This window comes from Astatotilapia calliptera, chromosome 14 (assembly GCF_964374335.1).
Source record: "Astatotilapia calliptera chromosome 14, fAstCal68.1, whole genome shotgun sequence".
Classification (NCBI taxonomy): Eukaryota; Metazoa; Chordata; class Actinopteri; order Cichliformes; family Cichlidae; genus Astatotilapia; species Astatotilapia calliptera.
In genome coordinates this window covers 12,360,665-12,384,288 of record NC_137435.1, presented here as the reverse complement: position 1 = coordinate 12,384,288, position 23,624 = coordinate 12,360,665, and the positions used below count along the sequence as shown (strand labels likewise).

Sequence of the window (23,624 nt, the reverse complement as noted above, 5' to 3'; positions counted from 1 at the left end):
GTGAAAACAATGTCCAGAATGTCCAGTGTGTGTGTAAGAACTATATGTGTGGGTCAGTACTGTGTGGTGGTGTGATTGAGAGACCGTATCGCCTGCGGGAAGAAGCTCCTCCTCAGTCTCTCTGTGTTGGTCTTCAGGGAGCGGAATCGCTTTCCTGACCTCAGCAGAGAGAACAGTCTGTTGTTGGGATGGCTGAGGTCCTTCACGATCTTCCTGGCCTTGGTCCAGCACCGCCTGCTGTAGATTGAGTGCAGGTCAGGGAGCTCGGAGCGGATGGTGCGCTCAGCTGATCGCACAACCCTCTGTAGAGCTCGTCTGTCCTGCATGGTGCTGTTCCCGAACCAGGTTAAGATGTTTCCCGTCAGGATGCTCTCTATGGTGCACGAGTAAAAGTTCCTGAGCACCTTGGAGGGCAGTTGGAAGTCTCTCAAGTGTCTGAGGTGGTAGAGACGCTGACGGGCCTTTTTCACCACGGTGTTGATGTGAGAGGACCATGACAGGTCCTGCGTGATGTGAACTCCAAGGTATTTGAAGCTGTCCACTCTCTCCACTGGGCACTCGTTGATGACGGGGGTCTGGTAGTTCCTCTCCTGCTTAGTGCTGAAGTCCACTACCAGCTCCTTTGTCTTACTGACGTTTAGAAGGAGGTTGTTCCTCTGGCACCAGTTCTCCAGATTCCTAATCTCCTTCAGGTAGGCCGTCTCGTTGTTATCAGAGATCAGGCCCACCACGACAATGTCGTCAGCAAACTTGATGATGGTGGTGGAGCTGGTAGTGGCCACACAGTCATATGTGTACAAAGAGTACAGCAAGGGGCTCAGAACACACCCCTAGGGGGCTCCAGTGCTGAGAGTGGTGGAGGCTGAGACATGTCCGCCCATCCTTACTGCCTGTGGTCTGCCAGTTAGGAAGTTGGAGATCCACTGACACATAGATGAGCTGAGTCCCAGATGCTCCAGCTTGGTGGTGAGTGTGGAGGGAATTATGGTGTTAAATGCAGAGCTGAAGTCTATGAAGAGCATTTTAACATAATTCCCCCTTCTAGTGTCCAAGTGAGTGAGTGATGTGTGGAGGAGATGAGAGATGGCATCGTCTGTGGAACAATTTGGACGGTAAGCGAACTGTAGTGGGTCCAGTGTGTCTGGTAGTGACGAAATGATGAAGTCTCTGACCAGGCGTTCAAAACACTTCATCACTACTGAGGTGAGGGCTACAGGGCGGTAGTCATTGAGAGAAGCAGGGTCGGGTTTCTTCGGGACAGGAACAATGATGGACTCTTTGAAGCATGTGGGGATCACCAACTGAGATAAAGAGATGTTGAATATCTCAGTGAACACAGGAGCTAGCTGGTATGCGCAGTCTCTTAGGATACGACCTGGGATGCCGTCTGGTCCTGCTGCTTTCCTGGTGTTCACTCTCTTGAAGGCTCTCCTTACTTCATGCTCGGAGATGACGAGAACGTTTCCGGTGCTGGCAGTATCTTCCTGTCTGCAGCTGTTAGCGCCGCTAGCACTAGCATCGTTGGAGTCCTTAGCTGCAGCCTCGAAGCGAGCATAGAAAGTGTTCAGCTCGTCTGCCAGAGTCACGGCCGCGTTCGTCATACCGGTTGTTGGTGCTTTATAGTCCGTTATTGTCCTTAGTCCCCGCCACAGGCTCCTAGAGTCACTCTGTTGGAGTTGTGACTCTAGTTTCCTCCCGTAGCGCTGCTTCGCCTCTTTCACCGCCCTCCGCACGTTATATGACGCGGCTTTGTACGGGTCCATGTCCCCCGTCGTGAGTCCCGTGTTGTAGGCAGCGGTGCGGGATCTCAGAGTGTCACGGATGGTTTTATCCACCCACGGCTTCTGGTTGGGAAACGTTGTGATAGTCTTTGTCTCCACGGTATCATCCGCTAGTTTCCCGATGAATCCCACAACCGCTTCCGTAAACACGTTGACATCATCATCGGAGCTGTTTCTGAACATGTCCCAGTCTGCGTCATCGAGTGCGTCCTGTAACGCGGCCACCGATTGATTCGTCCAGCGCGCGACCTTTCTCTGAACCGGAACTTCCTGTTTCAGCCTTTGTTTGTATTTTGGCATGAGGAAGATGGCGGCGTGATCAGATTTGCCAAACGGAGGGCGAGATTGTGCCTTGTAGCCGTCCTTGACCGTAGTGTAGCAGTGGTCCAGTGTCCTTTCACCTCTGGTGGGGCAGGTATGTGTTGATAAAAGTTCGGCGCTGCGCGTTTGAGGTTGGCACTATTAAAGTCCCCCGTCACAATAAGCACAGCATCCCGGTGTTGTGTCTGGTGCTGTGTGAGTGCCTCATGCAGCTCGCATAAGGCGGTGACCGTGTCCGCTTGTGGTGGAATATAAACGGCACTTATAATGACCGATGTAAATTCCCAAGGTAGATAAAAAGGACGACACATGATGGACAGTAGTTCCAGATTTGGTGTGCAGGAGCGTGTGAGAGGAACAACGTTCGCACTGTTGCACCAGTTGTTGTTCACCATTAAACACACGCCGCCTCCCCTTGACTTCCCCGAGTCTCGTGTCCTGTCCATGCGGTGAACCGAGAAGAACTCGGCCGGCTGGATGGCGTGGACCGCTGGGTTCAGCCATGTCTCGGTGAAGCAGAGGAGATTGCAGTCCCGAATGTCTCTCTGGAACTTTATCCTGGCCCTGAGGTCATCAAGCTTGTTCTCCAGTGACTGGACGTTGGCAAGCAGGATGCTAGGCAGAGGTGTGCGGTGTGCACGAGCTCTCAGCCTGTTCCTGACGCCGGCTCGCTTCCCTCTAGGCCGCCACTGCTTCCCTTTGTTCTCCCTCAAGTTCTCACTCGGCCAGCTCGGATCCGGAGTTAAAAACTTCGAATTGTGAGTACATTGTACACCAATAGAAACAAGAGTGTCACTGTCATACCTAATGTACCCAATGGTGATGATTTTGCCGATTTAGAAACGCTGAAAACTAACTTAAAAAACAAAGAAAAAGTGGTCGGAGCAGTTGTGACGGCAGCCGACCTCACCGGCGCCATCTTGATACTAGCTGTGCGTGTTCATGGAGCTTGCCTTTTCACCTGCTGGACATCACTACCTCACAAGTTTAACTGCCTTCAGAATATTGCACAGGCCTTATTGACAGTATTTGGCTCTACATTATCTGTGTGAGCAGATTTTCTTTCACATGTCTGAATGCTGGAAACTCGGAGTGGGAGACCAGAGATCACATTAACATGTGTATCTCTGTATTAACAAACATGCCATATTGGCCCAGATTATTTTTCTTATCATTGTTGTGAGGAGACTATAAATAGCATTTGCATTTTCTGTTGTACAGTTCATTTGCTGTTATGGATAAAAAGTGTCTTTTTTTTGTTCCAAAATATCTGATAACTATTCGCTGATAGCTGCCAACATCTGCAAACAAATATAATTCTATAAAGTTGTTCTATATAGTGTGTAACTGTTCATATAGAGCGTTATTAAATTTATTGTTAATGTAATCATATGGCACACTGACTTCTGAGGAAATTTTAGATGGCACTCGTTATCAGAAAGGTTGCCGGCCCGTTTTAGAGGTTTTCCAGCCATGCTAAACTTGGGAAAGAGCCCAGGGTATAACCCAGAACCTACTGGAGAGATTATGTTCAGATATCTCAACTGGCCTGAGAAGGCCTCAGGATTCCCCAGGAGGAACTGGAAAGCCTGACTGGGAAAGGGGATGTCTAAAATATCCAGGTTAGCCTAGTGCCATCACAACTAGGGCTGGGTATCGTCACTGATTTCTAGAATCGATTCAATTCCAATTCACAAGGTCCCGAATCGATTCGATCCATGATTCGATTTAATTCGATTCGATTCGATTTGAATCTGGGAAATTTTGACAGTCGGAAATATTATAATTCAGATCAGTACATTTACATATTTTTGTATCTATTAAAAGGAAGCTGACACATGCAAGACTTTATCAAAGGTGTGAGCATCACACCAGAGGCCTTTGTGTCAAAGTAGCTGAAGATAAAACACAGAAAAACATGAAGGTGATTTTCCTGGCCTGGGATTTTATAACAATAATCTGCAGTACATCAAAAACGAAAGAAACCCATTAATCAACACATGAACATTACCTCTGAAGTTACAGCGGTTTTATTAGAGACACGGCTAAGCGTTTTGCATTTTGCTTAATTTTAAAAAGTTTAAATTTGTTCAAAATTGAACGGCAGAAATTAGGTTTACTTTTCGGAAGTAAGTAAAAGGGAAAAAAAAACGTCGGCCGACAGCGCTGTAAACAACGATAGACTTGTGCGTAACAAGCAAGCGAATAATGCAGAAAAGAGAGAGAGAGAGAGCTGTGCATGAAGTGTGATTTTTATCCTGAAAAGTCAGCAAAAGTCAGAGGGAATTCATGACGATGTTTATGTGAAGCGTAGTTTGGATCTTCTTTTGCTGCTGGTTCAGTCAATATTGTTTGGAGAGAGATAAAACTAACAGCCATATGATCAGCGCAAAAAGGGCGTAAACACACAGCGCGGACCCGCGGATCAGAATCAGCGAGCTGTCGGCTTTCAGCCCCGACCGTCAGCTGAGAAAGGCGACATCTCACTGATTCTGATCCACGGGTCCGCGCTGTGTGTTTACGTCTTTGTGCAGAAGCCATGTACCTGCTCTCATTTACTGTCTTAGCTGTTTGGTGGTTGTTGAAATTTTGTGATCTTTCACCTGAGATTCTGGCATTTCGGGCAAAATAAATTAATATTAAAAAATCGATTCAGGATTTTAATGAATCGATTTTACGTTATCCAAGCCAGAATCTATTTTAATCGATAAATCGATTATAAAAACCCACCCCTAATCACAACCTCACTTTAGATAAGTGGGCGATGGATGGAATGCATGTCAATTTTTTAATTTGAAAATAGGAAACAAAATTGAGCTACTACTTTTCTATAGCAAATAGAAAAATATGCCAGACATTGTGTCCACCTGACCAGTCTATGTTCATTTAATGGGGATTTGAAATACTAAGTTGATCCCACAAAACTTTAAAATATATCTTTATACGTTTTTTTATTCCTCCCAGTTTGCAGATTATGCAACCCCACTGTGTGCCCTTCAACTGCCACAGCAATGTCAGTTTCATTACTGTAAAAGGACATTTTAAAAGCATGTGTAATATTCTTCTGATACATTCTTTCTAGGGTGTGCATAATATTACACGGCTCTTTGTGAGTACAATTACATGGCACTGCCTGGGACTGCGCCATATGAAATGAGAATGATTATGGCCAGTCTGAGTGGTTATGTTGGGGAAAGAACAGCGGGACTGTAACCTTCAGCACTAGGCATTGCTTATCTCTTTGACACACTGGGGAAATGTGCTAATATAATTACTTTATAAGTATAAAGTATCCATGCTAAGATAATCCCAGTGGTCTCATCACTGTCCTCACCCATTACTATCTTCACATTTCATTCAACAGTCAAAGGTTAGATTTTAAAAATAAACACTCCAACATCCATCTGGCTTATCAAGTCTTGTCTAAGTCCAAAATGGCTACTTCTTTTCTTGCTCTATCTGCAGATGGAATCAATTGTACTTTCATGACAGCTAAGGCAATTTCCAAGGTGCTATCTTCGAAGATCTCATATTACACAGTGTAAGTGTGAGCACCTATCAGGATTTCCACTCTAGGACATGATGCCACCTACACCGCACCAAAACCAGATGAGATGTGATTATGGTTAGAAAAGACAGAACCAGTAGTTTTTTTAGGCTTTCGTGTGCGTGTGTGTGTGTGTCTTTGCCTCTAAGGATCACATGGACATCAGTGTGGGTCTTCTAGTTTACCTTACCCCATACACCAGGGGTTAAACTTGAGATAAGTAATGTTGCAGCTTGCTTTCTTCAAATACAACATAAAATATTCAAACCAAATGCCTGTTTTCACATACAAAAGTAAGAAGGGGTACAGGGCAGGAGGTTTAGATTTTGCCGCCAGGATTATAAATTCCAAGTCTTTCTTTGCAGAGATGTCACAAGTACAGAAAGGTAGTGGATACTGAGATATTGTTAAAGCATATGTTTCGGGTAGTAAAGGTATAGATAGCAAGAGAGCTAATTAGACAGCACATGTCTTTATGGGGGGAGCTGCCAGCTAATTTATGAGAATCTCCTGTTTGAATATCTTATAAAGCTGAATAACAGGCAGAAGCTTGAATCACACAGAAACACAACCAGGGTGTGTGTATGCACAAAACCAGACAAATATGCAGATAAAAAAATAAAAAGTTCTGGCACATATACACATTCACTCACTCATCTATGCCCAGATCTGATGCTACAGCTCAGCTGTGCTGTGGGAGCTGTGAAGACTGTGACGATGTGAGGGCAAAAAGGCGTTGGAGGCTCCTACCAGGCTCCTTCCTAATGGTGGATTTGACATTTACCCTGGGAGGCTGTGGGCTGTGGCTGCTGCTCCCACAGAAATGATTCAACTTGTTGTGCAGCATGTAGAGCAATCTATTCTGATGGATGAAGATAGCTATGGTGAAGGAGCTAGAGATGTCTCAGGGCTCTGTGTGCCTACTGTACCTTGATTTACCAACAGACCACATCTGTCACAACTCTTACCTGAGCCATCTAACACCTATGTTGTCAGTTATCTACGTTAGTACATGATGGAGAAAGACAGAAAACATTCGAATCACGAGATAAGTGCTTTCCATCTCATGGGTTTATGCAACTTCTGCAGACAGCTCTACAATGAGCATCCCAGAACCAACTGTCACCACATCAGCTCCCCTAACTGGTCAGACCTGACTGAATCCTATTCTTGCTCAGACAGTACTGTTAGTGCACACTTTTTCCTGACATTTGTCTTTTGACTTCTTTACCTTTTCTGAAAAAAAAGTTTTAAACACACGCATCTGGAAAAATCTATCCATGTAAGATGTGAAAATATATTCCATCTATATACTGTTTATAAAAAATTAATAAATTAAGTCAATGTCTTTTTAGAAATTTGACATGTTCAAACACATAAGGAAACTGAAGGATGTGTGTGTGTGTGTCACTGTGAGCTAAATACTTACATTGGCATGCTAGCATTCACACTGCATTAGTCATTTTCTGTGACATCACTTTCTTCTTCTTCTTCTTTTTTTTATGAGTTAGACACCATTTATTACGGTGCACTGTTGTTACAAACTGCAAATCCCTGACTCATCACTGTAAACTAAATGCCGTGGTTGGCCATTTTTGTCAATGCGTAGGCTCAGTCACCGTTCTATCTTTATTTCTTTTGCCACTTTTGGGAACGCTTCCTTCATACTCATGTTTCTATAAATATGGACCTCATTAAAAGGCACTATAAAAACCTGGAACATTTTTTCTGTCAATCTGCATAAAAACCTGAACCTGAGGTAATCATTTTAAGGCAACTGCCAGGTCCACTGGAAATGAACATTTTGGTTACTGCCAAGATTTTCTGTAAGACGACACTTATCTTTACTGATTCCTTGACCTAATTTTTGCCTGTCTGTTTTTCTTCTTCTTAAGCATTATGCACTCAATTGTTTTTAACAGATGTTGTGCTATATGTCATTCTTTACAGCATGGGGGGAAGGGGGAGATGATGTCATGTGATCAGTAGAGTGCAAATCCTGATATTGTCCACTACATTTAACTTCAAATTAGGGCTGGGCCATATCATACCGTTCACAGTAATACCGGTATAATGTTGGCCAACGATAAGAAAATGAAATATCACAATAGAATATGGGTAAAACGCGCATGCGCAGTGCCTTTGTTTTCATACACACATGGCAGAAAAAAGCATGGTGGCAACGGAGAATGAGAAGGGCGAAAGCGGATCGTTGAATGAAACGGATGAACCAGAATTGGTTTGTAAAAATGCTGCAACTTCAGTGGTGTGGAACTGGTTTAGCTTTCGTCCGTCAGATACACAACAAAGCACTATTTTTGGTAACGCATGCTAGCGGGCCGTTGTTATTACCGTGTTTTTTGGAAAATAAGGCACGCTTAAAATTAATCCTTTGATTTTTCTGAAAATCGACAGTGCTCCTTATAATCCCGTGTGGCTTATGTATGAATTCGGGTTATGTGGTACATGGCGCTCGAAAATCTGTCAAATGTTTTAGTACGAATTTGCTAAACTACAAACCCGCACCGCTTGATGGATTGTCGGAGCATTACGGCTATCGTAGGCAGGAGCCTCGCGGAGTGATACGTACTGTGCTTCAACATAATATTACCGTATTGTGTGTTTATAACCTCTTTTTAAGTTTTGTGGATATTATACATGGTTATGCTGAGGATATGTTGGCCAATTTCCACTGGAAATGCCTTTTGGTTAAACTGTCAGCGAGGAATTTGCATTTGCACTGTTACATTTTTATATAACTTTAATGCACATAAAAAAGCAGCTGCTTGTTTAAGTGAAAATACATTGGGGTTTTTTTGTTTTTTTGAACTAATAAAGTTGTGGAGTTGTAAAGTGTTTTGTCTAGTGTCAATTATATCGTCAGTTATATCGTTGTCGCAAATTTTCAAATGTATATCATGATAAATATTTTTGGTCATATCGCCCTGCTCTACTTCAAATGTAAATAACGCAATTCTAGGCTTTTTTACATGAAGCACTGCAGAATCACACTGGTTAAAGACTAGTATGCATAATTTGGATTAGAACTTCCTATGCCAAAACCAGATTTTCAAATGCAGCACTAGAATAAATACAGTTAGACTCCTAAATATTTGGACAGAGACAACTTTTTCCTCATTTGGGTTCTATATTGAACCAAAATGTATTGTATTGTATTGAATTTTAAATGAAAGAACTCAGATACAGTTGAAGTGCACAATCCCTTCATTTCAGGGACTCAAAGTTGGACAAATGAAATAACTGAAACTAAAATGTTAATTTCTAATACTTGGTTGAAAACCTTCTACTGGCAATGACAGACTGAAGTCTTGAACTCATGGACATCACCAGATGATGGGTTTCCTCCTTTTTAATGCTCTGCAGCAACTTTCAGTTGTTGTTGTTTGTTTGTAGGCCTTTCTGTCTGAAGTTTAGTCTTGCTCAATTGAGTTAGGATCAAGTGACTGGCTTGGCCATTCAAAAATATCCCACTTCTTTGCTTGAATAAAGTCCTGGGTTGCTTTGGCTGTATGTTCTGGATCATTGTCTATCTGTATTATGGAACGCTGCCCAAACAATTTGACTGCAATTAGCTGGATTTGAGCAGACAGTGTCTCTTACCACCAAAGTATTCATTTGGATTCTTCTGTCCTGTGTCACATCATCAATAAACACTAGTGTCCCAGTCCTGCTGGCAGCCATGCATGCCCAAGCCATCACACTGCCTCCACCGTGTTTTACATGTGGAATGCTTTGGATCATGAGCCGTTCCTCACCTTCTCCATACTTTTTTCTTGCCATCATTCTGGTAGAGGTTAATCTTGGTTGTATCTGTCAAAAGGATGTTTTTCCAGAACGGTGCTGGCTTTTTTAAAATGTTTTTTGACAAAGTCTTAGTGTTAGGTTTTGTATTGTTGATTGTCATTTATGCTTAGAAATATTTACTTATGTATGCTTAGAGTTTTATAAGTAGTTTTAGATTGATAGAGGTTTGATCCTTAATAGTCTGCAAACTTTGTGTGCATTAGAGAGCACTCTAGGAGCATGAGAGAGGTCGTACCTTGCCTCTGTCAGTGCGCCCCAGGGTGGCTGTGGCTACAATGTAGCTTGCCATCACCAGTGTGTGAATGTGTGTGTGAATGGGTGGATGACTGGATATGTAAAGCGCTTTGGGGTCCTTAGGGACTAGTAAAAGCGCTATATAAATCAGAATCAGAATCAGAATCAGAATACCTCCCCATGATGGTATCAAACTTCTGTTCCGTGGTGTTGTCAGTCTTTTGATTCTGAGACCTCACAACTGCAGTGATCCGTTCCGTGATGTTTTCCAACTGTCGCTCAAGGGTCTCATTTTGAGCAGGCCTCTCTCTGATGTTTCCCCTCATACGCTCAATGGTGTTGTTTTGAGCCTTCACAGCAGCTGTAAGCGTCTCCAAGGTGTTGACCATATTACGTTCGTTGTGAGAGGTCGCACCTCGTCCCGTCGCTTCGAATCCAGCGGGCAGCCTTGTGGGGGTTTGAACAGCCGGTTCCGCTTTCTTATTTCTCTGATAAACCAGGGCTAAGCCAACGCCGATCAGCATGAACCCTGTTATCATGGTTCCGAATAGGTAGATATCTTCAGCGTCCTCGATCGATAGTCCCGCCAGGCACACGGTCCTCCAGTTCTCCACCCGTCCATCGTGTAACCGGCAGGGAAAGTCCCTCCAGGGCACTCAGGCTCTCCCGAGCCCCGACTTCTCGTTAAGGGTGTCAATAGCACTCAGAGACCAGTTGATCAAATCCATAATTCTCTTTTAGGTTTAGAGAACGACAGTGAGAGACTGTTCCAGGGAAAGTAAATTCACACAAGACAAGACAAGGACATAGAGGCGAAGCAGGGAAGATAAGGGTGAGGAGGAGAGGAGAAAGTGCGACCGCCTTCGCTGAGAGCTCAAGAAAGAATGCTTAGAGATATAAATACAGGCCATTTACCATTACAGGCCATTTATTGTTTTATGGTAGGATTAACGTAGCTACGTCTGTTCTAGTCTAAGTGCTTTTTGTTTAGATGAACTGCTGGACTTCCTCACCGTGTTATCTAGGGTGAACCATCTAGGGTGAGGGGGAGACTACCCTCTTCCTGACCAAGGATGTACCCTTTTGTGCTTTCATGTTATATGACCCTTTGATCAGCAGGACCACACACAAACACACACACACACACACACACACACACACACACACACACACACGGTACTCTTTGTTTGTATGTAGACGTCATATGTTAATGACCCTATGCATATTCATGTAACCACAATAAAAGGAGTGCTATGGTGAACCTGGCTGAGAGTCTGACGGAGGTCAAGTGGTGGAACGACTTCAATACACCTCCCTCCTGCAGAGTGTTTTTCACTTGCTTGGCTGTTGTCAATGGGTTTCTCTTCACCATGAAAACGATTCTGCAATAACCCACCACTGTTGTCTTCTTAGGCATCCAGGTCTTTTTGGATTGCTGAGTTCACCACCACTCTCTTTCTTTCTCATGATGTACCAAACTGTAGATTTTGCCACTCCTACTATTGTAGAGTGGCAAAAGAGAGAGAGAGACCTGTGCATGAAGTGTGGTGGAAACAAAACAGCAAAAGTCAGAGTGAATTCATGACGATGTTTTTGTGAAGCGTAGTTTGGATCTTCTTTCGCAGCTGGTTCGGTCAATAATGTTTGGAGAGAGATAAAACTAACAGCTTTAGAACCAGCGCAAAAAAGGCGTAAACACAAAGCTCGGACCCACCGAAACATCAGAATCAGCGAGCTGTCTGCTTTCAGCCCCGACCGTGTCCATGCCATCAGGTGAGAAAGGCGACATCTCACTGATTCTGATCCATCGGCGGGTCGCGCTTTGTGTTTACATCTTTGTGCAGAATCTGTGTACCTTCTCTCATTTACTGTTTTAGCTGTTTGGTGGTTCTTGAAATTTTGTGAGGTTTAACCTGAGATTCTGGTGTTTCGGGCAAAATAAATTAATATTAAAAAATCGATTCAGGATTTTAATGAATCGATATCACGTTATTCAAGCCAGAATCGATTTTAATCGATAAATCGATTATCAAAACCCACCCCTAGTTTAATTCAATTAATATCAATGAATTGAATGAATATTAATAAAAATCAAATGTTTGTTGGATACAAAAAATAATAGAATTGTTCATTATTTCATCAGATTGAAGCACACACTTAAATACTGCTTTATCGGAAGACCTTTTTACAAATTAGGCACAAACAAAATTATATAATGGATGTGTTTGAATTGTTCTATTTTATATTTTGCGATTAATATATAGTATAAGAACCTTGTGTTCAGACACAAAAAACTGAATGTTTCATTTTTCATTTCAGCTGTTAACAACAGAAGCTGTGTGTAAATTCCATGTATAGGAGATACACATGCTTTTTCCTTGTCTCTTTATAGTCATACACTGTCAGAAAAGCAGCTGAAGTAAATAGTGTTTTAAGTTCATGAAAGTATGTTTAAAACCTAGAACGAGACAGCTGGCATACCGTCAAAGGCAAAAAAAACGCATTGAACTGTGACAGGACATACTTCACTGCTGCCTCTAAACAAGTCTCTCTTTTGCTTTGAAAGCTTTTCTTTGCTCACTTCGCATCTGTGAATTCACATAGCTATGTCAACATTTGCAGAGTGTTGTAGGAAACTACAACGGGCCACTATTAAAGAGCTCTATTTTCTACAGATACAACAAAGTCAACATATGATTGGGATTAGCGTGGCCAAAAAATGTTGCATTCTGATAATAAAACCTAACTGATACAGAATTTATACAGAGAGGGTTGTTTTTTTTTTAAATTAATGACAATACAGGGAGTGCAGAATTATTAGGCAAGTTGTATTTTTGAGGAATAATTTTATTATTGAACAACAACCATGTTCTCAATGAACCCAAAAAAACTCATTAATATCAAAGCTGAATGTTGTTGGAAGTAGTTTTTAGTTTGTTTTTAGTTTTAGCTATTTTAGGGGGATATCTGTGTGTGCAGGTGACTATTACTGTGCATAATTATTAGGCAACTTAACAAAAAACAAATATATACCCATTTCAATTATTTATTTTTACCAGTGAAACCAATATAACATCTCCACATTCACAAATATACATTTCTGACATTAAAAAACAAAACAAAAACAAATCAGCGACCAATATAGCCACCTTTCTTTGCAAGGACACTCAAAAGCCTGCCATCCATGGATCCTGTCAGTGTTTTGATCTGTTCACCATCAATATTGCGTGCAGCAGCAACCACAGCCTCCCACACACTGTTCAGAGAGGTGTACTGTTTTCCCTCCTTGTAAATCTCACATTTGATGATGGACCACAGGTTCTCAATGGGGTTCAGATCAGGTGAACAAGGTGGCCATGTCATTAGTTTTTCTTCTTTTATACCCTTTCTTGCCAGCCACGCTGTGGAGTACTTGGACGCATGTGATGGAGCATTGTCCTACATGAAAATCATGTTTTTCTTGAAGGATGCAGACTTCTTCCTGTACCACTGCTGGAAGAAGGTGTCTTCCAGAAACTGGCAGTAGGACTGGGAGTTGAGCTTGACTCCATCCTCAACCCGAAAAAGGCCCCGCAAGCTCATCTTTGATGATACCAGCCCAAACCAGTACTCCACCTCCACCTTGCTGGCGTCTGAGTCGGGCTGGAGCTCTCTGCCCTTTACCAACCCAGCCACGGGCCCATCCATCTGGCCCATCAAGACTCACTCTCATTTCATCAGTCCATAAAACCTTAGAAAAACCAGTCTTGAGATATTTCTTGGCCCAGTCTTGACGTTTCAGCTTGTTTGTCTTGTTCAGTGGTGGTCGTCTTTCAGCCTTTCTTACCTTGGCCATGTCTCTGAGTATTGCACACCTTGTGCTTTTGGGCACTCCAGTGATGTTGCAGCTCTGAAATATGGCCAAACTGGTGGCAAGTGGCATCTTGGCAGCTGCACGCTTGACTTTTCTCAGTTCATGGGCAGTTATTTGGCGCCTTGGTTTTTCCACACGCTTCTTGCGACCCTGTTGACTATTTTGAATGAAACGCTTGATTGTTCGATGATCACGCTTCAGAAGCTTTGCAATTTTGAGACTGCTGCATCCCTCTGCAAGATATCTCACTATTTTAGACTTTTCTAAGCCTGTCAAGTCCTTCTTTTGACCCATTTTGCCAAAGGAAAGGACGTTGCCTAATAATTATGCACACCTGATATAGGGTGTTGATGTCATTAGACCACACCCCTTCTCATTACAGAGATGCACATCACCTAATATGCTTAATTGGTAGTAGGCTTTAGTAGGCTATACAGCTTGGAGTAAGACAACATGCATGAAGAGGATGATGTGGACAAAATACTCATTTGCCTAATAATTCTGCACTCCCTGTATATAATGATTTAAAAATCTAATATATAAGCCCATATTTTCTTTTCTTTCAGACACACAAAACTTTAAAACAGACTTCCCTAATATTTGTCATGTGAAGTCATTTATGAGTCCTTACTGAGATAATATTCCAATGTGGTTTAAAAGTTATGTGTTTTAAGGTCACAATGAGTTGTTAATTACTCGTTTATGCTCTGCTCCACTGGTTGTTGTGTTGGTGACGTTCCAAATACACGCTGCCAACAGGTATGCAGACTGCCCTATAGTGAACAAACTATGCAATATCAGTACTTGTAACATAGCTGAAGGGTGTTTCTAAGATCTCTTCTTTATTTTTAATATTTTCATTTATTGGTCATCATACATGTCAATATCAATATATTAGCAAATAACTAATATAAATAATATCTGTATATGTACAAAGACCTTTTAATTTTCTAACACCACCTTTTAAGATGTTCTGAATAAATTACATTACAAAATGCACATGAGGGAACAACAGTTTTCAGCCCTGAATAGTACAAGCTGGTTTCCTCTTAGGTTGATTACAACTCCAAGATCCTACGCCAAAGACAATGTGCCAATATATAGTCTATCTCACCTTGTATAATGCCTTAGGTGAAACCTAGGGCAGTTAAAGTTCACAAATGACTTGGTACTCAAGGAAAGGTTAATTTCCTCGAGTGCATAATAACAATGAAGGTGACTTGCATGAGTCACATTAACCACTCAGAGTATCATTTTGGCAGCTGGACAGTAAGAGGATAATGTTTAAATAGATTTTAATACTAGAGCCAAACGGAAACTCTAAACGTTGGAGGAGGGACAAAAATACCATTCTGAACATTAAGACGGATATGCCCACCAATCCCCAGTGGAAATTACACCACTGTTCATGGTACATATGAGACTGGCTGATCTGTTAACTCTATCAGAGAGCAGTGAGTCATTCATTCATTAACATTTCTAGGTACAGATCTCATCTAAGTTCTATTCATTCACTATTGTCTCTGATTTGTTGACTGTTGGGCTTTAATTCTTTTGAACCATTCAGAAACATGTAATATAGCAATATTTTTAAGGTGTTTTAGACACTGTAGTCTGTGGTGCTGTGTCTATCTATCCATCCATCCATCCATCTATGAATTGTCATGCTACTCTTTTACAGTCACAGTGGGGCAAGCTAAAAGTATGCATTAATACAGTTTTGGCCGAAGTCTATTAACTGTGCCATGGGAATGGCCATAATTCAGAGCAGCTTGTCCTCATTAAGACTTAGCAGTCCATCCAGCTGAAGCTTCTTACTCTGAGGGCAGCTTAGGCCTTTCATCCCCATTTTCATATGGACCTCAGCCCCGTCTCACGAGTACAGGGGTGATAGTGATGGTGATGGCAAAGCTGCCCTGTGAGACCTCTGGTAGCCTTTAGCATAAGCTGTGTGACATGAGGTCAGCTGCAAGCTGTGCAAACTTCTAAAGGTTCTTGTCATTCATCTAATTTTGTCCTAGATTCATCTTAGGATGCTTATGGTGATTTGCAGAATTCCGATCAATAAAACATTTGTCCCGAATTGTAATTGCTATAGAGGGATTTCAGGTTATATTGCAATTTTAAGACCTTTATCGTGACTGTACGTAATTGCTGGGCACAAGGTTGTTGCAGCAGTAAAAAAGAGTTAAACCATGGCCACCTTACAAATGCTCCAATTACTATACAGAGTATCGACACACCAGGATCAAAGATTATACCCTAAGGAGCCCCCAGATGACGGTTCCTAGATTAATTGTTTGATCCAAAAAGCCTTGTGGCTATCACATAATTAAAACAAAGTATGTCTAAGAAGATTCTCAGTCAGCCAGATCAGGATATCGCTATATAGGGAAGTGGACTTCTTGTGTGCTATTAAATGACTTCTGGGAATCACCAGTTTCCTATTTAGACATAGAAAAACTGACAGATTCATGGTGACTCTGTACTTATGAGTCAGCCAAAGCTAAGCCCTGCCTCTCAGGGTGAGATGAGATATTAAAAAAGTCAGAGTTAAAAAAACAAAACAAAACAAAACAGTACCTATTCTTCACAACTTTTTATGAATTCTGGTCATCATTCTCAACATAAGCGAACATTTAACCCGAGTTTTGTAAATATGAAGATATCCATCATATTTACTCTACCTAACAGAAGAAGAAATGTGAAATGTAAATGTAAACTCATTGCAATGTGACATTAACGGCATGTCCGGCATGTGCACCAGAGGAATTTGTAGACTTGTAGTACCTGACCACTACAAATAATGGCCAAAAAAAATAGAAGTCAAACTGCAATAACGTTGAAACCTAAGACAAAATCGCATTTTTGGGCTCCTTGTGACCAACATGGATGAGCATCGTTGAGAGCGTTTTTTTTTTTTTAAGATTTTGCAGAGAAGACTATGTCAAAATAAGTCGATGCACTCAAATGATACTTGTCAACTTGTCAATCTGTTGGAAAGATGGCAGATACTCAGTACTTTGAACAGGCTCTGATGTTCATCCAGTAATCAAAGAACCCATCTGTTAATTCTGGAAAGTATGGAGCTGAAATTCCTACTAAGACAGCAGAGATAGAAGAAAAAGTCTCTGGAGGCAGGGAAACTATAGCGCAGAACCTAATGAAGGAAAACCGTGAGAACCATGTTGTACTCTGCAGCCTGGAAGACAAATGTGGATGGTGAGGAGGGGGTGAAAAATACACAGACACAAGAGATAGAGAACGAGGTAGAAGACAGCGAGAAAAGCAATTAGTGTCTTCTAATTGCTCTCATTAGAAGAGATGTGGCCGATTTGGTAGATTTATGATGAACAGTCATAACTTGAACATATAACTGGACTATATAGCTGTGTGGTTTAAATTTCATGAAGCACACAGTAGCAGCTCTCAGTCTGATAGCAATACGACTGATAAGATCAGATCCTATCATCAAAACTTCACTATCATCTTTCTTGTGATAAAAAAGTAAGAAATGTCTGTAAAGAGAATGACAGAAAGATAAAGCCGGAGTCTGGATAGAGGGAGAATGATACAGCAGGAGAAATGATGAACAAAAATGATGGTGTCAGAACAGAAAATGGAAACGACGTAAAGCAGAAACACATTTTAGCAAAGAGTTTTTTGCAATAATAATATAAAGTATGTCTAATTGTGAAAACCATAATAATGGTGCACCCTGCCTGAAAAATTTATGGTAAATCCTACAACTCTTCTTTATCTTGCCCATAACATAATGAAGCTGCCACTGGCTAAACACATATGAAAGGAATCCACTCCGAGTGTTTAATCATAACAGTCATTTTCTTAAAGAAGACACTTATACTAACAAATTCCAAAGCAGTGCTCTCACTTGAGTGTGCTTTATGATTTGTGTTTTCCTAAACATTGAATAACCAATTTTATTTAGCAGAGAGCAGGGTAAACCACAGGGTAGCTTCAAAGACAAACTATTAGGTCTAGTGGACATTATTGCTTAAGCACTGCTCACTGTGGGATGGAGGGGGGAAAAAAAGTTGTGGTGTCTGTGTGATTGAGTGCTGGTGTGTAATAGGGAATATGCAGGCTGAAACGCACTGTAATTAACAAGAATAATATCGCTTCCCTCCTCCGCTGTGGGCTATGAGCAAGGGAGGCTGTTATCTGCTCTGTCCTAAACCTGAGTAATGCCTTAGAATCTCTGATTGAGTCAAAGGTGGGGAATTATGATAAGGCTGTTGCTCTCCAATACCAAGTGGACATGATGCTGGTTTCTACACCAGCTGTAAGTGGAAGAGAATGTATGGATATTTTCTTATGAAGTGGTTACAGTGGACCTCGATGCTGTGCTAACTTTGCATTCTAAAACTTTGATGTAGAGGAATCACACAAAACAGAGTGTGAACATCTACACACTGGTGCATAAGTACTTTGACAACGACACTTGTTGTTTTGCCTCTGGATCAAACACGATATGACTGAAGTGGAGACTTTGACCTTTCTCCACCACATAAACTACAATATAGTCATGTTTATATGGTCTACCATCTACGAAATAGGACAAATTATAGACAAAAAAAAAAGCAATGGCTAACTGAAATTCCACCATCTTGATTATTCATTTCAAGTCCACTGTGATGGTTTATCGAAGCACAATTTAGGTATTTATTCCCCAAAACCTATTGAGCTAACTTTAGGCTTTAAATAAGCTAACTGCAGCTTTCCAAACAAATCCATCTAAATTTGTTCTCAAATCTGACAGAAAGGTGAACACAGAAATTAGTTGCATGGGGCAAACAAGTGCAAATTATAACAGTGCAAAGTTAGAATGGCTTTTAAAACCACAACACAACACATGGGTGGGAAGTCTGAGATTGAAATTATCTTTCAAGCAAGTATGAAATCATTTTTTTAAATTTTTTTTTTAAATGTGGCTTACCGTTCAATGATGTCACTGATGATGCAGGCAAACATTTGCAGGCCCTCTGGAAGCTGCAAAGCAACTGGAGAGAGACCGGAGAAAGAAAACAAATAGAAAAGTTACATGCTTGCATTAGAGGGATGACAAGATGTTATTTGATACTTTCTCAACTGTACAGCTATACATAGCTGCTGCTTCTGGTTCAGAGTGCTCCACTGACAGCAAACAGTGACATTTCATAGGATTTGTCCTCTCTCCACAGTAGTGCTCTTGGTTTATTTTTGTGGGTGACAGGTTGTTGGAAATATAGTCCAAACCAATAACCCCAGGTCTGTCTCTGCAGCTCAAGGCCTGCTACTAGATCGTTTCTTTTTTTTTCCCCCACAAGGTGGGTGGATATGTGTTACGGCTGTGGCCATAAGAACACTGTGTGGGCTGTTTGTTCTGTGTCTCTTTACTGTGCTTAAGACTCTCTACAGGTACCTCCCCTAATGAAGAGTAGTGAGCTGATTGGACCATGGAACAGGTGACCACATTCAAAAAGCCGCTCTGACAGCTCCAGAGAGAGAGAGAGAGAGTGTGGAACGAGCGAGTAGCCTGACAGCCGTCGCAGTCCTGACCCTGGTTTTCCCAGCCTGCGTTTATCTTGTGTATTTGTGGGAGTGTGAATTGTAAGCTTAGGCACTCGTGGGCTGAAGCGGAAGGGGTGAGCTGCCTTTTCTTTTGGAATCGTTTTCTCCTGTTTTCTTGGTCAGGGAGCGAGGGATAGCTCTGTCATTTGTTTGTTCTTTTTTCTTTCTTAGGGTTTAGTTAGTCTTTTCTGGTGGGACTTAGTTGGTTTTGTTTATTATTTTGGCCTGGGCTCACCCCGGAGCTATGCTTCTTGTCCTTAAATAAAATCACTTTTTTTACTTACAACTGGTTTGGATGTTTGGCTTGGGAACCAGGGCGGGGATTTGGTCTCTCTCTCCTCCAACCTTATGTGCGTCCCTACCCGCCTAGACTAGGGGCGTAACATAAATGGGGGCTCGTCCCTTTTCGTTCGTGTGATTGGTTCGTTTCCTTTTTGCGTTTGTGGTGGGGGGGAAACGTCGTGCGCGAGTTTTGCGGCTCTGGAGTGCGCGGATGCGGTTGGGTGTCTGCGGTGTTGTGTTTTCCTTTTTCGCTTTGCTCGTGATGTCGTTTGACATGGATGATTTTGCGCAACGTCCCTCCATTGAAAAGTTGGAGCGGTGCACAAAAGCAGATTTGTTGGTAGTGGCTAACTTATTCAGGGTGGATGTTCCGTTGAATGCTAAGAAGGCGGAAATTAAACACTGTTTGGTGGAGAGACTGGTGGACAGGGGAGTGTTTGGGGGGCAGAAAACCTCGCCGAGTGGGTCTGGGAGTTTGGAGACGGCAGTGGGGGCGGAAGCTGCTGGGGCCGTCCCGAAGCCTTCCAAGGGGCGGATGCCGTCGGGGGCGGAAGCTCCTGTCGCCATTCAGTCTCCTGTATTTGACCCGGCTGGCCAGGTTGGGGCGGGTTTGGTGACGGAGGATCTCAGGCTTGCCCTTCGCTTGAAGGAGGTGGAGTTGGCGGCTGAGGCTAAGGAAGTCGAGCTCATGCATCTCCGCATTCGAGCTATGGAGCTTGATCGTTCTCGAGCGAGTGACGCTGCTCCCGTTCCTGTAAGTACACTCCCCGACACTCCCACCATAGACCAGTTTAACGCTAGCAAACAGGTTGTTTTGGTACCTCCTTTTAGGGAAGGAGAGGTTGACTCATATTTCACTGCTTTTGAGCGCATCGCAACCACTTTAAAATGGCCAAAGGACGTCTGGAGTCTGTTGCTGCAATGCAAATTAATGGGAAGAGCGCAGGAGGTCTGTGCGAGTCTTTCTATTGCGGACAGCTTGGATTATGAGGTTGTCAAATCCACTATTTTGCGGGCTTATGAACTTGTCCCAGAGGCGTATCGACAGAAGTTTCGTGCCTGTCGCAAGTTTGATAGTCAAACGTTTGTGGAATTTGCACGTGAGAAAACTGTCTTATTTGACAAGTGGGTGGCTGCCAGTCACGCGGAGGACTTTACTCAGCTAAAGGAGTTGATCCTGCTGGAAGAGTTCAAGACATGTCTCCCTGAAAACATTGTCGTGTATCTTAACGAGCAGAAGGTGGGGTTACTGTCTAAAGCCGCGGTCCTTGCCGACGAGTTTGTGTTAACTCATCGTGCTGCACTTTCGACAGAGCGCCGTGAGTACACTTCCTCACCTCGTCCTGTCAGAAGTTATAGGGTTTCCCCTAAGCGCCAGACACGTTCTGCTGCTATTCCTATGTCAGATCGCAAATGTTTTTATTGTCATGAAATCGGGCACCTCGTTGCTGCTTGCCCATCACTACAGCGCAGGGAGCAGGCCAACACGGTGAGGAAGCCGAAAAGTGTGGGTTTCGTTCGTTCTATGTCAGCTTCCACTTCACCTAGCAATGGAGTGGGAAGTGAAGGCTTTGATGAGAGCTACCGCCCTTTTGTGTCGGAGGGGTTTGTTTCGTTGAATGAAAAAGAGGAGGATCGGGTGCCGATCATGATTCTGCGTGACACTGGGGCCGCGCAGACTCTTATTTTGAAGGGTATTCTACCTTTTTCTGATGACTCTTTTTGTGGTTCGGATGCTCTTGTCTGGGGTGTAAAAATGGATGTACTACGTGTGCCATTGCACAATGTGTTTCTTCAATCGCCGCTCGTTTCGGGTTCGGTACCGGTTGGCGTGCGCGACCAGTTGCCAGTGCCCGGAGTTGCGATGATTCTGGGGAATGATTTGGCTAACGGAAAAGTGTTTTCTACCCCGAGAGTGGTTGAGATACCGGTGCCTGATATTTCATTACCTAACCCTGTCGCTGAGGAGCATTCCTCCTCTGTTTTTCCTGCTTGCGCGGTAACTCGTGCGCATAGGCGCAAGTACGGTGACGTGGATTTATCTGATTCTTTTCTCTGTGCTGGTGGTGGTCCGGAGTCTGAATCTGAAACCCGTGTTCCACTGACGGGCGACTCTGAGGCGATGCTGCCTATTAGCCCATCAGTGACACCTCAACTGTCTTTGGAAATCAACAAAAAGGAGTTGGTTTCGGCACAGCAGAGTGACCCAACTCTTGTGAGTTGTTTTTCCGCGGCCAACTCTAGCGACCAGTACCCTCGTGTTTATAGTGTCGAGGATGACGTGTTGATGCGTACTTGGTATCCGCCTACAGCTGGTGATTTGGGTTGGAATGTGTTTAAACAGGTTCTGGTGCCTCAACAGTACCGACCCAAAGTTCTTGGTCTTGCCCATGACAGTTTTTCTGGACATTTAGGTATTAGGAAAACCTATCACCGCATTCTGTGTCATTTCTTTTGGCCAGGATTGAAGAATGACGTTGCTCAGTATTGTCGTTCTTGTCACACCTGTCAGATTAGTGGTAAGCCTAACCAAGTCATTCCACCCGCTCCATTACACCCTATTCCAGTTTTAGGGGAACCTTTTGAACACATCCTCATCGACTGCGTTGGTCCGCTCCCTAAAACAAAATCGGGTCACCAGTACCTCTTGACTCTGATGTGTGTTGCTACCCGTTTTCCCGAGGCAATTCCGTTGCGCACCCTTAAGGTTAAACCAGTTGTTAAGGCATTGGTGAACTTTTTCTCTATTTTTGGTTTACCAAAAGCTGTTCAAACTGACCAAGGCTCTAATTTCATGTCTAGGATTTTTGCTCAGGTTTTGCAGTCACTTGGCATTAAACATCGGAAATCTAGTGCCTATCATCCGGAGTCGCAAGGTGCGCTCGAGCGGTTTCATCAGACATTGAAATCGATGATGCGGAAATTTTGCCTTGAGTCTCAAAAGGAGTGGGATGAGGGGTTGCCGCTGCTTCTTTTAGCAGTGAGAGAAAGTGTGCAGGAGTCGTTAGGATTTAGCCCTGCTGAGCTGGTGTTCGGTCACACAGTGCGTGGCCCCTTGCGATTGCTTAAGGAGAACTTCCTGTCCGACACTGTTGCCCCTAAGGAAAATGTGTTAGACTATGTGAGCTCTTTCAGAGAGCGTTTGCATAAAGCGTGCGCAATTGCACGGGATGCTCTCAGTGCAACACAAGGTAGGATGAAGAGGAAGTTTGATGTGAAGGCTGTGCAGCGAAAATTTGAGGTTGGTGATAAAGTTTTAACACTTTTACCGGTCCCTGGATCTTCCCTCCAGGCCAAGTTCAGTGGTCCGTATACAGTGCAGGCGAAATTGAGTGACACGGATTATGTCATCGACACCCCAGAGCGAAGGAAAAAGTGCCGTGTGTGTCATATTAATATGATGAAGCCCTACTTTGCTGGTGGTGTGTCAACAGTTGCGACTGTGGGGGTGCCGGTTTCCGAAACTCGGTATGACCCAGTAGGTGACGATTTGGTTTTCGGTTGTGCTGTGGGCTGCGCACGACTTAGGAATTCTGAAATCCTACGTGATTTAAGGTCACATTTAACTGGGGTAGACGATGATGTCCGAAATGACGTGTGTCGGTTGATTGAAAATCATCCTAATCTTTTCTCGGACACTCCATCCTGTACCACCGTGTTGGAGCATGATATCGATGTGGGGGACCATCCTCCAATCAAACAGCATGCCTACCGGGTGAATCCCACTAAGCGTGCTCTTTTCCAGACAGAAGTCTCTTATCTGTTGGAGAATTGTCTTGCTGTCCCTAGCTCTAGTGTGTGGAGTTCCCCATGTCTCCTAGTGCCTAAAGCGGATAAGACCCCACGGTTTTGTACAGATTTTCGGAAGGTGAACAGTGTGACCAAGCCTGACTCCTATCCTCTGCCCAGAATGGAGGATTGTGTTGATAGGGTCGGTTCTGCGACCTTCGTTACCAAGCTGGACTTGTTAAAGGGCTATTGGCAAGTTCCCCTAACATCACGTGCGGCCGAAATCTCTGCTTTTGTTACTCCTGACCATTTTCTCCAGTACACTGTCATGCCTTTCGGGTTGCGCAACGCTCCCGCCACATTTCAACGGCTCATGAATATCGTGCTGGGCAGCGTCTGCAAGTGTGAAGTGTATTTGGATGACATTGTCGTCTATTCAGACACCTGGTCAGAGCATATGGAGACACTCACTGATGTGTTC

General features: G+C 43.2%; 1 protein-coding gene across 1 annotated transcript in view; it reads right to left on the bottom strand.

The window, feature by feature from the left end:
* dph1 (diphthamide biosynthesis 1) overlaps window positions 1-23,624 on the bottom strand; it is a 79,424-nt gene that overhangs the window by 38,404 nt on the left and 17,396 nt on the right. Inside the window, exon 3 of the mRNA XM_026191823.2 lies at window positions 18,519-18,582. Coding sequence (XP_026047608.2) covers window positions 18,519-18,582 — 64 coding nt within the window. The remainder of the gene's footprint in view (window positions 1-18,518; window positions 18,583-23,624) is intronic.